Source organism: Lytechinus pictus, chromosome 14, assembly GCF_037042905.1.
Source record: "Lytechinus pictus isolate F3 Inbred chromosome 14, Lp3.0, whole genome shotgun sequence".
In the NCBI taxonomy this organism is placed as follows: Eukaryota; Metazoa; Echinodermata; class Echinoidea; order Temnopleuroida; family Toxopneustidae; genus Lytechinus; species Lytechinus pictus.
Window position 1 is genome coordinate 16,493,842 of NC_087258.1, and position 15,228 is coordinate 16,509,069.

The following is a 15,228-nucleotide window of genomic DNA, read 5'->3' on the forward strand; positions in this document are numbered from 1 at the left end:
GAAACTGAAAATGACTCATACCTGCAAGTACCCACGGGTCATATTCCTCCTGATATTGATCGTGTGCCATTGACCCAACTCCAGAGGGCGATCACTCCTAATGAGAGTGGTTCCAGCTCCAAGCTCATAACGGAACTCGCCGTACCCTCGGTGGAGCCCGAAGGAGAAGAAGTCCCCTGTCCCGTCGATGCTCTGACCGTTGTACAAAATAAGACCTACATGTATAACAAAATGATGATGATAATGAGGAAGGAGAAGGTGGCGAAGACAGCAATTCACTGCAAAACTGAAAATAATTGGCACTTGGTAATGGATTGCCAAACTAGCATTCCATAATAGTGTGATCTAAGTTTACCTAAAACAAAATATCCAATTGAGTTCAGTGTCTGGTTCTCATCCAGGGAAAAATAAAACCAACAAATCCTTTAAAGATGTGCAAACAAGGGAATGAAATGGCCGACCCATTAAGAGAATGTGAGAAAAGTAAAGGTGAAAACCAATTTTTACTTCAAAATCACCTATGAAATAAAAACATCCACATGCAATGTGAAAAAAAGACATATAAAAATAGAGTCAGCTCAGTAAACTATCATCTCATCTAGAGGGCGCTGCTCCGTGGTGACCGGTTCACACTTTACACTTGAATTCCAAGTTCCAAACAAAGTACAGCACCTGGGACGCGTTTCATGAAGTATCTTATTGGTCATTTTCACTGACTAACTTGCTCTCTGCCAATCAGATTCAAGGATTTCAGTAGCTTATAACAGTCATCACTGACAAATCTCTTCATGAAATGCTCCCGAGAACTCAGGCAGCTACTCTCACTCATAAAAAAGATTCCTACCTTCTGGGCTTTCAGGCTTGATTGAGAGTTGAACCTCAAATTCTCTGTAGGCGTTGGTGAGTCGAGGATAACCAATGTATGATTGTGGCATCTGCACGAAGTATGGGATCAACTCTGAAAGTAAAGTCAAAGGAGTCACACAGTTAAAGTTAGATCATCCTTTATCATAGACATGGCTTGATTCAAATGAAATTATAATCATGATTTATTTTTAGAAGAATTTTTTTTCATCTGTCTTCAGATGTAAATCACATAATCTAAATGCATGAACGAAGGCAATCTGTTTGATGAATAAAATTAAAGGGACCCAAATGATACCCATTTAATGAAGCCATATACGTATGCGGTATAAAGGGTTGCTACGGTAATGACATGTATTTCACACATTAAATAAATACTTACATTTTGTTTTGTTAAAAAAAAACACTCTTATTGCGATAAAGAAAATATCATAAAGCTCAGCAGTAGTAGGATCTTTCCTTAGGACAAAATGACATGATATTACACTGACATGTTATGAAAAAAAATTCTACTTGGGATCCAGTTTACACACATTTGTTGCTATGTTGAGAAGGTAGTAGCCATGTATTCCACTACCATGTTATGAAAGAATTTTATACTTGGAATCGAATTCACATAACACTTTTGTTGCTAGGTTGGGCAATACTAAGTCAACCATTTCACAAGACACTGATAGTCAGCTTTCTCACAGGTATTCACTGTCATACCTCCAACTACAAGCCTTGCCCGGTATTCCGTCGTCCCTCCTTGGTTGGTAGCTATACAGACATAGGTTCCCTCATCGGCCTCTTGAACGTTGGTGATCGTCAGGAGGCCATTGTCGATCTGGTAGTTATCGGGGAGTTCCCCTTCCTCTTTGTGCCATGTGATCTCAGGAGTGGGGAATCCCCCGGCCAGACAGCTGAACTCCAGGGTAGCACCCACCGGGGCGGTGCGTGTGGCCGGGACGACGGTCAGTTGTGGAGCAGCTGAGTCAGGATCAGAAGGAAGGGGAGTTTAGATCAAGATTACCGTTGCAATAGATTCAACGATTGTGTGATTTAGGAGAGGTTGGTGGTGTCAGACCAAGCGAATACGGTTCCAAATAACTACTTCTACTACAACACCAAACCAATGCCAAATAACACGAAATATACAATCAACCTTACAACTGATATCATTCGATAGGCTTGCAAATCATGTTTGATTTTACTGTTTTTATATCATATTTATATCATATCAATTGTACACTTCTTTTGCTAAGGGACAACAAACCCTAAAATTGGGAAAAAAGGAAGGTCCTGAGCTTCATAGACAATAGTGTGCAATCAATTACCGAATGACTATGGGCAATGAAGATCAATGCTGCTGTTAAAATGGCTGCCAATTAATCAATTACAGCATGATTCTGTTCCTTTCCATTTTGCAGTCAATTTCACATTTTAACACAATGATGGCATGATTAATGCAACACTAGAACTTGATCCATCCAATTATCCACATCTCACCTTGTACATAGAGGAAGACCTGAGACGTCCTAGATCCGACGATGTTGGTGGCCGTACATCGGTAGAAACCAGCATCGGACAAGGACACCTGCGGGATGGTCAACCTTGGACCCTGTACGACCACTGTTATGGGCAGCTCACTGTCCACCTTAGTCCAAGTGATCGTGGGTGTCGGGTCACCCTTGGCCAGACACTCAAAGGTTGTGGATTCACCAATGCGGATGTAGTGGACGGTTGTGTTGACGGTAATTTGGACAGTTGGTGCGGCTGCAAGAGGAATAAGTCAATAGATAACAAAGTCTGGTTATGCAAATGAGAATGAAAATGTATTTAATTAGTAATCAGTGTGATCTGGAAATATGTATAAATTTATGTTTTTTTTTTCATTTCATAAGCTCTATTGAAAGATTGCAAGTTAGAATAATACAAATACACACATGAAATAATCTACCTTTTTGGACGTCTGACCCACATTTTTTGCCATTTATACTTCATTTTATGATCTGCTCGAGCAATTACAATATGATAATATTACCTTTCATACGAATTAGAAAACAGAGACAAATCACTGCAGAAGGGCCACATACAAAGAGCCAGACATAGATACTTTATGGAATTCTCCATTTGTATAAACCAATGGGTTAATTGTATAGGCCTACTGTTCACACGTATATACATGTAAGTAGGGCTTAATACAATGTGTCTCAGTGTTGCATACCCTGGTTTTAGCATAGCTACATGTAACCTGACCAGGCACTCAAGCATTCAATGAATTATTTCCTACCAGGTATCCGTTTGCTACACCTGGGTAGAGAGTGGCAAATGTAGATAAACCGTTGCCAATAGACGCAAGTACTGCAGGGGATTTGAACCCTGGACCTTGTGATTCAAAGTCCAGGGACTTATCCACTGAGCCACTAAACCTCTACAGAATTATTGCTCTTGCAATACAATATTTTCAATTAGACAATCTGAAAGACTACATGTACATGCAGATTTTTAAATAGTTTTACAGTAGAATCTATTCTAAACTCACCGTGTAAGAAGAGCCTGACGTATGCCTTTGAGGAGCCAGCCTGGTTGACAGCTGTACATACATATCGACCTTCATCACCATCTTGAAGAGATATCAAACTGTTGATAGGGAACATTGATGTTATGATGATTAATATCTAATATGACAAAGGTCAGAATGATTAAGATATATTACACTGTTAATGATTTATGACAATCATGATCTTGAACATAATTACTGCAATATCACAATGACTATTAATATACTATTATCATCTTTATAAGCAGCAGCAGCACCAATGTCATTAAAATTTTCATCACGATCATCACAATCATCACCACAATCACCACCATTGTAATTATCATCATCACCATCATAATCATCATCATCATCACCATCCTTACCATCATCATCATCATCATCATTGTCGTCATCATCATCATTGTCGTCATCATCATCATCATTGTCGTCATCATCATCATCATTGTCATCGTCATCATCATCATTGTCATCATTATCATCATCATCATTATCATTGTCATCATCATCATAATCATCATCGTCATCATCGTCATCATCGTCATCATCATCTCTATCATCATCCCTATCATCATCGTCATTATCATCATCATTCTCACCATCATCACCACCATATCCAATCCTTACCTAAGAACACCATTGGTGATGCGGTGTTGGGCTGGCAGTACACCATTCTCCTTCTCCCAAATGATCTGAGGTGGGGGGCTACCGGTCGCTTGACAGGAGAATTCAACGGACCCTCCTATGGCCCTTGTCTCACGGGTCGGAAGAACTGTGACAGTTGGTATAACTTGAGGAGAAAGAACAAAATCATCAAAGCACAAAAAAAATTTAAGTCATGGAAAATAGAAACTGGTAAAATAATCAAGGACTCTCCAACAAAGTTGTGAGGAAAACCACAAAATGAAGACCCTCTGAATGTTTTAAGTCAATTATTGAGCATGGAATCATTATAGATGGGTATGACCTCATTCATACCAACAGGACAATGAATAACCTGGAACCTTATTTCACTTTAACTTCAAACTGGCAACAACATAGATTTTCCTTAAATACCTCTTTTTCTGTTGACGTATCTGAAACAATAAGAAATTGATGAGGAATATATCTTTAGATTAGAATTATGGTGATTAGCATAAAGAGACAGTGATTTCATTATTTCCATTGCATTGCAAATATGCATTTAAGAGATTCTCCTTTCAGTCTTTTTTATTTTTAATATTCTGATGCAATAAAAAATGATTACAGATTTTTCCTAAAATCTGTCTTACTCGATGCTTTTAATACAATTTTGAGAGCCTTGCCTCGAAGTTACTGAATAACAAAATTTGATAATTTTTGTCCCAAAAGGGCTAATAGGGAGTTTTCACTCCCACAGTGCACAACAGATTCAAGAACACAGAAAATGTAATGTCAAATGCCATTCAAGACAATGAACAACCAGGAATCAAAACAGCAGTTTTGCCCTGGACAAACACCATATTTGCAAGTTTTTGTTAGCTCCAAAACTTAGGACACACTTGCTGTTCCTGTTCATCAATTTAAGACAATTATCTCCCAGCTGTTCATTGCCATTTGACAGAATTTTCAATACATTTACTGAGTTCTCGAATTTGTTTCCATGGCAGTGCAAAAAAACTTGTTAATGGCATTATTCCATCACTTACCTTGTACCCTGACAGTCAGGTAGGAATCCCTTGATCCAGCTGAATTGGTGCAGACACACCGGTACTGGCCCGCATCGGCAGCCGTGGCCGGGGAGATGGTGAGGATGCCGCCAGATTGAGAAGCAGTGGGTGGAAGCGACCCACCATACTGTGAAAAACAAGGAATAATTTAGAAACTAAGGGAGGTAAAAGCAAATAGCACCACATCAAGTCCGGAATACTACACCTGTATTATCCGGCCGGGTTCTAACCCATACTGCAACATTCCAAGTAATAAGGTTGGTAAAAACAAGGAATAATTCAGAGATATGGTAGGTTAAAGCAAATGCAAACCAGCAGCCAGGTATACATGTAGCACCACCTCAAGTCCTGAACTACTGGCCAGGTTCTTACTCATAATGAAACATTCTGTGTACCCTAGTCTTGTAATATAGGCCCACTTAAATGATACCACACTAATTCACTACTTGATACATTCATACTGCAGTAATATGTTATCAAGTAGCAAGCAAGTACTTTTCATCTCAAAACATTTTAATTTCTCTATACAAAGCCAAATTATTAGCTAATGTATTATCCATATTGTTACCCAAAAGTCATATTTTAAGACTATATATTTTTAAGGAACAGTCAATTAGAGACCACATACAGTGTTGGCCAGTTACGTACACTTCACCTTTAAAAGATGAACTGGAGTTTTGGTCTTGACATTATTGAGCCAATTTTTTCTTTTCTTTAGAGAGAGAGAGAGAGAGAGAGCACAGCTTGTTATTGAATGTAATAATGTTCCCCAGACCATTATGTGTAATTAGAGTGAGAAAGGTGACAATAATGTTTTCATTACCATTACCAATATCATTATCATCATCATCACCATCATCATTATATTCACCGTAATCATCACCATAATAATTATCATCATCATCTTCTTCATCATCATCATCATCATCATCATCATCATCATCATCATCATCACCACCACCACCACCACCACCACCACCACCACCACCATCATCATCCTCATCGTCATTCCTATTATCATCGTCATCATTATCATCATCATAATCATCATTATCATCATCATCGTCACCATCCTTACCATCATCCCTATCATCATCATTATCATCATCATTATCATTGTCATCATCATCATTATGATCATCATCATCATCATTATCATCGTCATCATCATCATTATGATCATCATCATCATCATCATATTCATCATCATTACCATCATCGTCATCATCATCATCATATTCATCATCATTACCATCACCATCACCATTATCAATATCATCATCACTATTAATACCACCACCACTATTATCATCATCATCATCATCATATGACAATTGGAATTCTCATTAAAGATACCTATTATCACCAAGGATAAAATTAATGTTTCCTGAATGGGGCTTCTGATTATCCCAAATTACATTTTCATATTAAAAAATAATGCTCTATATGAATGGAACTTCTACACATATTTATATATGATAATTTCTAACTCATTATTTTATATTGTTAGTATTACCTTGGACCATTCACATGTGATAGGTTGGGTGCCTTCAGCAATGACTGACATGTAGATAGTCTCTCCTGCAGTAACTGTCTGTGTGGCTGGGCTGATTATCAGACTAGGGGGGACTGTAGACAAAACAACAACAAGTTATTTGATTAAATCACTCTGGAGAAAATGTTGTTATCAGTAAAATTAAATAAATTCACAACATTTCATGTCATTGCATGCCATCTTGCAATCAATAATAATGAATATTAATAAACCAAGAATTATTGATTTATTTTGTTTTATTACAGCAGGGTTTACATGCTTAAAAAAAATCACAAAGAAAAGGTCTTGAAATGTAAAAAAAAATCATGATGCCATGATTCGCCATGATTCCATTGCTTAACATCAATAGTTGGCCCATTTAACACTCGAGAGATCACTTTGCACAACAAAAATAGTTTTAATTTGTGCTGAACATTTCACAAAATTTGTTGCGCCAGGGGAGGGGGTCTTTCACAAAGATTTTGAGTGTTACTTAGAGTCATACTCAATGCCGACTCGCACAGTAATTATTGCGCAATCTCATTGAGAATTACCCAATAGCACAGATCCTCTGAATATGAATTTGTTGATGCGGTGATGCGTTTTATCAGAACACAAACTATTAACTTTAAGTCACAACCTTTAATCACACTTGAATATTTTTTTAAACACCCCCATGATTGAGTGTTTGAAGGCCACCGCACACCTTACGACTGATCCATGATCCGATTTTGGATTAAAACTTGTTTTGCCCATTTTCTGAAAATGTGAATGAAAGGTATCTTTTTATTTGAGGTTCAAATTAACTGAAAGAATACTAAAAAACAATTTGGATGATTGCAAGCCTTTAGTTTGGAGGCGATATTATGTTTCAAATCATAACCAATCGTATGATTGCTATGACGCCATTAGACTAGAAATTTAATTTCGCCTTTATTCTAATAAGGATGATTGCATAGTCACAGATTTGAACATAGGTATTCTTGAAATAACTTAGAACATTACATGTACTTAGTAAGATATTCCATGTTTCAATATTAGCATAAACTTCTACAATGTTTTATTCAAAAATCGGGTCGCAGAGCTATCGTAAGGTGTGATTGAGCATTTAAGCGATAAACATATCTCACCTAACACATAGAGGGTAACCAGATCCTGCGTATACCCATGCTCATTGCCCACTATGCAGTAGTACTGGCCACCATAATGAGCCCGTGTTTGTTGGATGGTCAAGAGACCGTTGTTAATGGACACGGTCGACGGCATCCTCTGACCGACTCGTCTCCAGGTGATCGTGTAACCCGCCGGGGTCCCCGGTGAGGTGCAGCTGAAGACGGCCGTTTCTCCCTCGATGACTTCCACTTCTCTTGGGGATACGTCGATGGATGGTGGCTGTGGCAGGTTGCCGTCGGTTACTGAATAGATGAGAAATAAACGTGCATAATAACATACATTTCACTGGTTACCTTATATGATAAGGAAAATGCTGCTCGCACTACCCACCATTTGTATACTCTATACTCTGGATAAAATGCATACCTGTAGCCCCCTCCCCCCCTTATTCTCAATCTACTCCGTAATTTATCTGACATAGCACTTACCTCTCACAAGCAATTCCTGTTCCACATATCCTGCACCATTCTCAGCCCTGTACATGTACCTGCCAGCATCATTCATTGATACACTTTTGATTAACGCATACTGGTAGCCACCCCCCCCCCCTTATTCTCAATCTGCTCCCTGATTAATCTGACATAGCACTTACCGCTCACAAGCAATTCCTGTTCAACGTATCCTGCACCATTTTCTGCCCTGCACATGTAGCTGCCAGCATCATTCATTGATACACTCTGGATATAATGCATAGCACTAGACTCCTCCTCCATGTTAAAAGCAGCAGCAATAGGTTGATACACCTTCAATACAGAATTATTTCATCAATAATTAAGGTATAAGAAATTATTATATACAATATATATACATGTATGTGTGAGATTATACATGTACAACAGCTTTGGCAACTCTTTTATATAAATATTTTTGTGAAAGAAATGGATAAAGAGAACAATGGTAGGCGTAGCTTAAATCAAGGTTCCCCAGAGCTATCTGCCCTTTGGAAAAATTGACAATGCCGAAAAAATGTCTCTGCCGGGAATCGAACCCAGGCCCCCAGCTTTGAACGCCGGTGCCTTAACCACTAGACCACAGAGACGGGTTAGTGGCTAGGGTGACCCAGATCCGATTGACCGTCAGATAGACAGATTTTCGACACTATACCAATTATAATTTCCTTTGTCGGGTGTAGGTGGGTTTTGAACAATGACATATATATATATATCTGTATTAATAATAATAATAAAATAATTATATTTTCCTGTTATACAGAATTTGATACATCAGAATGATGTCTCTACATGCTTAACATATATATTATTACCTCAGTCATCACATCTAAGGGCTTGATTTGCATAAAGTAAACTTGCAAGTGACAGAATTGCCTCCAACTAATCACGTACTAAGTAAACAGTCAAATGAAAACCTTAAAAAATAATTCCTTAGAATTATAAATCCAATTAACTCATCTATTTGCATAGATAGAATTTTTATAAATTGAGGCTTATGTGACAGGTCTCATTCGATTTCAGGTTTGTTCAGTGCTCAGAGTAGGAATTGAGTATGTATTTCCTCATTTCATTAAATAATAATTCATATTACTAGGTCAGGTATTTACAATCATCAACTGAAAATATGGAACAATCCTCCATGTGTGTTTGAACTGACAAATTCAAATTTAGGTAGATAAGTTTTTCCCAATGGCCCATTAAATACATCGATTAATGAAACTATTCATCATCTTCCATACTGAAACAGTCAGTCCATGCATTATAGACTGATCTAATTCTAGTAACAGGTGGTCGATATTTCTTTCCAATGCCCTTGGTAATATACTTTGTGTGTAATATACCTGTTGATTATTCATGACCATCCACTGGACAGTTGGAAGGGGTTCTCCTGTGGCAACACACTCCAAGACGGCTGTCTCACCAACCCGGAATTCAGCAGGACTCCTTGGTGTAATCGTCAGTTGAGGTAGACCTAGGATAGTAATTTTTAAATATATGTCACAGTCACATAAACAAGTTATTGATAATTTTTTTCTATGAGAACCATTTTGATAATCTCTTGATTATAGAATGTCATCATTCCTTTGCCCTTCATTTTGCAATCATCTGCTCATGCATACATACTTGCATTTCCGATACGCATAAAGAGGAACCGTTGAAAGATAGGACAATCGATATGTCAAGCTCTGTGGTGCTCGTTTGGAAGATGAGAAATCTGACATACTATGGGAGAATAGTTATTATAAAAATGTTACTTGTATCACAGTTAATATACTTAAGCACATGCTACATCATGCCCCAAAATTATATCAAAGAACTTAATAAAATAATTCATTCATTTTTATGGAATTCTAAAAGAGAAAAAGTGAAAAGAGCTTACATTATTAATTCACCCCATTATGGGGGTTTGGGTATGATTGATATAGATTCTAGATTGAAATCACTCACACTTTCTTGGTTACCAAAAATGTAAGAGGTGATGATCCACCATGGAAATATATTTGTGAGTTTTGGTTACATAAATTAGGTGGTATACCATTATCTATTCAATGTAACTGTTCTCCAGTAGACATGATCAAATTATGCAAAAAATATTCATTACCTACATTTTATACAGACCTACTTACTTCATGGGCTGAACTTCACTATCTTAATATATTCGAAGTAACTCAATTTGAAAATGAAATCATATGGAATAATTCAAATATAAAACATGAAAACAAGTTACTGTATTTCAGAAAATGGTACGATGAGGGTATAGTTAAAGTACACCATTTAATTGAAAATGGTTCATGGAAAAACTCTGAAAGTATTACAGACTTACTGTCGATGAATTCTCTTTGTATCTTATTTCAATATGCTAAAATTAAAACCGCTTTTCCAAAATATTGGTTCGGTAAGTTAAACACTGCTCAGCTTGAAAATCAAGATGATCAACGAACGCAAAACGATAAATTTATTCAAATTAAAACCGGTGACTCAACTGACATTACAATATAAAAAACAAAACAATTCTACACATATTTTGTAGATATAAAAAAGAATTTACACCCAACGGTGTTATATTTTTGGCAAGACAGTTTATCACTTGCAGAAGATTATGATTGGAGCAAATTGCTAAAATTTAAGTTTGGAAAATTATTTAATAACAGAGTTAAACAATATAATTTCAAATTGCTGCATCGGATTTTGCCGTATAAAGAGAATTTAGTTCGATGGAATATCACATCAGACATGACTTGTAACCATTGTAAACAAATTGAAACTCTAGATCATATTTTGTTGCATTGTCCACATGTGAATTTATTTTGGCAAAAACTACGGTATTTCATTAAGATCCAGTTTAATGTGAATATTCAGATTAATGAGAAAACATTATTGATTGGCCACGATGTTGAAAATGAAAACATGGCTTTTCTTAATGTAATTTTGGTTTTCGCACAATATACGATTTATAGAGTCTATATGTTGGCTCAGTTCACTTCAAAAAAATTCAGCTATTTTTCTATGTTGTCAGATTTCAAGAGAGAATTAGTCATTAATTTAAGATTTCTTGAAAAGAGTAATAAGATAAAACTAACAGAAAAACAGTACAACGAAATCAAAAGCCTGTGAAATGTGAAACTAATTGTATATATTGTTTGTGTTTGTTTATTGATTTCAATGTAAAAGAGTAACATGATAAAAATATCAGAAACACAGTATGATGAAATCAAAAGGTTGTGAAATATGAAACTAATTGTATATATTGTATGTGTTTGATTATTGATTTTAATGTAATAAATACCTCTTCTGAGGACAAAAAAAAAAAAAAAATACTTGCATTTCCGATACGCATAAAGAGGAACCGTTGAAAGATAGGACAATCGATATGTCGAGCTCTGGGGTGCATTTTCACAGTCCAAATATTTTCATTTTCACAGACCAACTGAATGATTCTTTTCAGAAATATGGCGCTACACAAATGCTGTTTACTATGATTATCATCATCATCATAGTCCAAATTGAGACACTGGAACATATTTTTTACTTTCTCAGAAAAACTGATAGCCAAATAGTGAAAGTTGACATACATGTACTTTCAATTTCACAGGGCAATAGACCTGTGAAATACTTTCAATTTCACAATGCATGTGACGTCATAATCTCACAGCGCCCTCCCTCAGAGGATATAGGAACACATGTAAACAGAGTTGTCAGAGTTGCACCAGCTGCAGATAAGCAATGCATACAAAGCAATGGTTTCAGCCTCTAAGATGGCAGTGCAATGACGACAATGCATATTAAAGGTCTATTGATAGTAAAAACTTGGAGAGTTTAGTGAAATTTTTGACTCCATGAAATGAAGAGATCAGTGGAACACATAAGGTCCATCACCAAAATCAATGTCCCATTCATTTCTACATATTTGACCAATCATGATAACAATAACAACATAACATTTACCAAGGGTAGCCATTTCAGTTCCGATAACTATTCAATTTAACATGATAATGTTATTATTACCCCGACTTAACATGCTACCCTGATCAGGCAGTCAAGTATTCACAGAATTTCTTCCTACCGGGTACCCATCCTACTACACCTGGGTGGAGAGTGCCAACTGTACATTAACAACTTGCCAAAGAATAAATCATCTTGAATGAGGAATATAACATTTAAATCATCAATGACCTCACCTAGATAGATGATATGTAGATTAACGCCTTGACAAAGGACGAATCATCCATCAGAATACTTAAAATGAAAACAATCAGTAAGGACCTCACCTTGTACCCTAATAGTGGCTGTAGCTGTAACAGATCCAGCGGTGTTTGTTCCTGTACAGATATAAGCCCCTTGATTCTCGGATGTTACCCCTATGATGCTCAGTACACCCATCTCATCCTAACAAAAACATACAAATTATGACAGTTGGCATGGCAACAGTTTGGAAAAGCTATATACAATGGTGTAAACATAATAAGTGGGTGATGCAAAAAGCTGTTCATAAGTTATGGATGACTTCACACATGGGGATTGTTTTTCGGGGAGCTAGAAATGAGCTACTTCTGAAAATGTGGGGTCTAATTAGAATATATCTCTATAATTTGGGATATATCATTTACCATAAGAAGGGATCACCAGTTGTATAGTCAAACAGCTTTGTGAAACCAGCCTCAGGGTCTATGTATAGTCTGAATATATGCTAAAAGAAAATAACATAGCTCACAAAATACCAAAATCTAACTTGTTTAAAAGTGTCTTGTGCTCCATTAAAAGCTATCCCTTTTTTTTCTCATGCATACTCTTTAATCACTGACCCACACTTTTACACCAGAGTCATTCTAGTTTGAGTCTTAACTTGTATAAATCATATTTCTGAGAGTGATACATGCTCAAGTCTTGAAAAAATGTTTTGATCAACACTTGCACTGGTACATATCTGATGTTAATGTAATATAAAAGCCTGCTCATTTTGAATTAATGATCTCTAATTCATTGTCTCTTTCATCTGGCGTTAAAGCATCCCTTTTTCATAATTCAGAATGAAGTCAGAATTTCAAAATTTATTCATGAAATGCTTATTCTAGTATTTCCAACACAACATAACAAGAATATATGACTGTCAGCTTGAGGGGAGATACCGAAAGATAGCACACACGTTACACTTGAGGTTTGTAATGCTCACATTTGTATTGTCTTCCAAGGGAGCTCCGTTAGCTCTGGACCATGAAACATTCGGCGTTGGGATACCAGAAATGATTCGACACTGGATCTGGATGTTGTCCCCATCGGTTGCTATGTAGGTGGTGCGTGGTAGGATCTCGATCACAGGAGCTTCCCTCCCTATCAATCAAGATAATTATAATGACTTCTTAGCACTTATTTAAAAGTTACAAAGCACTGTACAAAATGACAAAAAATTAAGATAAAACTGCACAAAATGAAACACTACTTACAGACTTGAGCATCATAAGCATTAATATAAATAAATTTTGGTTTAATTTTTCATTTTGTTCTATTTAATTGGCTGTTAACCTGGATTGTGTTTCACAAAGCCATTCATAAGTTATGAATGATTTACACACGACTGGTGATCCTTTCTTGTGCTGTATGATATATCCCTGTGTAGTTGACTAAGCACCTAAGAACATGTTCCAGTCATGCTTAAAGTCATGCGTAACTTTACGAAGAGCTTTATGAAACACCCATCAGGATAGAGTTTCATAAAGCTGCTCATAAAATTACAAGCGACGTTATGAAGGACTAGTGATTCTATTGTACAAGCTAAATCAAAACCAGTAAAAATTTGTAGTTATCACACATCACAGGAAAGGATCAGCAGTAGTTGCTCATAACTTACAAACTTATGAAACACTCAACTGGACGTTTTAGCTAGTGTATGCCGACAAACTGCATGAGTACTCTTCCCAATTTCACAAGAATGGAATTCAGTTTTCATTATTTCTGACTGTTTAACTTTATTCATTATGTCAGTATTTTATTATTAGTTAATGGGGTATTCAAACAACAAACACAAGCTTGAAACTATCAATTGGTAAAAAATAAATCATATCAGTGAATATCATGACCCTGGTGGGTGTTTCATAAAGCTGTTCGTAAGTTACGAGCGACTTTAAGGACGACTTGAAGAACGACTGGTGACCCTTTCTTAGGAACTGGAGCAACACCAATTGAAATCTGATGTGTATCACTTCATGATCACCAGTCGATCTTTAAGTCGCTCTTAACTTATGAACAGCTTTATGAAACTGATTCCGGATCTGGCAGACAGCACATTGTATAATCACATGAGTACTTGGTATATAATATCACAGGTTGAGAAACAGTAAGTAGAAGTTACAAATTGATTTGAGTTTCATAAAAAAAATCTTGACTTACTTTCTATTTCCACGTATGCAGTTGCTGTGTAGGAACCAGCACTGTTTGTAGCGGTACAGCTGTACATGTCTCGATCATCTATATCAGCATTAACGAAGCGTAGAACTCCATTTAAAGCCTAGAAGAAAGAAATATTTATGATTATATCCCCTCTATGAATATTCATGAACATTCATAAATCAATTCTATGAATATTCAGGAATATTCAATAATTGGTCAGTTGGTGCTCACATGATTGGAAAAAAAAATCGAGCTCGATCTGTTAGTTGTCAGTCAGACCGCAGGTCCCTATGCTAATGAGCAAAAAGGCCAGATTCATCCAAATCATCTCGTGGCTGAATCCTCCTCCTTGCAAAATCTCGTGATTCGTGAGATTTTCTTTCTCTAAGAATTTACCTGTTTTAACCTCAAGTTAAATGAAATATTATTGCACCATCAGATAGAGTAAAGGTTACTCTTTGATATTGGTCATTTCTTTTGTATACAATATTTTGTTAAATAAGTAAATTTCTGGCCTGAAAATGTGCCTCAAAACTGAATTTTCTTCCTCTGTTTTCTTTTGCAAATTGTGCAAAACTTTTTATTTTGAGC

The 15,228-nt window shown here is 36.4% G+C and overlaps 1 protein-coding gene across 1 annotated transcript in view; it reads right to left on the reverse strand.

Annotated features, from left to right (window-relative positions):
* LOC129275781 (basement membrane-specific heparan sulfate proteoglycan core protein-like) overlaps positions 1-15,228 on the reverse strand; it is a 116,969-nt gene that overhangs the window by 18,752 nt on the left and 82,989 nt on the right. The window contains exons 48-61 of the mRNA XM_064109134.1: positions 14,638-14,755; positions 13,424-13,581; positions 12,522-12,639; positions 9,594-9,724; positions 8,394-8,544; positions 7,759-8,043; positions 6,611-6,723; positions 5,074-5,221; positions 4,034-4,196; positions 3,389-3,486; positions 2,353-2,619; positions 1,573-1,833; positions 845-958; positions 22-215 (exon numbers count right to left, since the gene is read on the reverse strand). Of these exons, the coding sequence (XP_063965204.1) occupies positions 22-215; positions 845-958; positions 1,573-1,833; positions 2,353-2,619; positions 3,389-3,486; positions 4,034-4,196; positions 5,074-5,221; positions 6,611-6,723; positions 7,759-8,043; positions 8,394-8,544; positions 9,594-9,724; positions 12,522-12,639; positions 13,424-13,581; positions 14,638-14,755 (2,319 nt within the window). The remainder of the gene's footprint in view (positions 1-21; positions 216-844; positions 959-1,572; positions 1,834-2,352; positions 2,620-3,388; positions 3,487-4,033; positions 4,197-5,073; positions 5,222-6,610; positions 6,724-7,758; positions 8,044-8,393; positions 8,545-9,593; positions 9,725-12,521; positions 12,640-13,423; positions 13,582-14,637; positions 14,756-15,228) is intronic.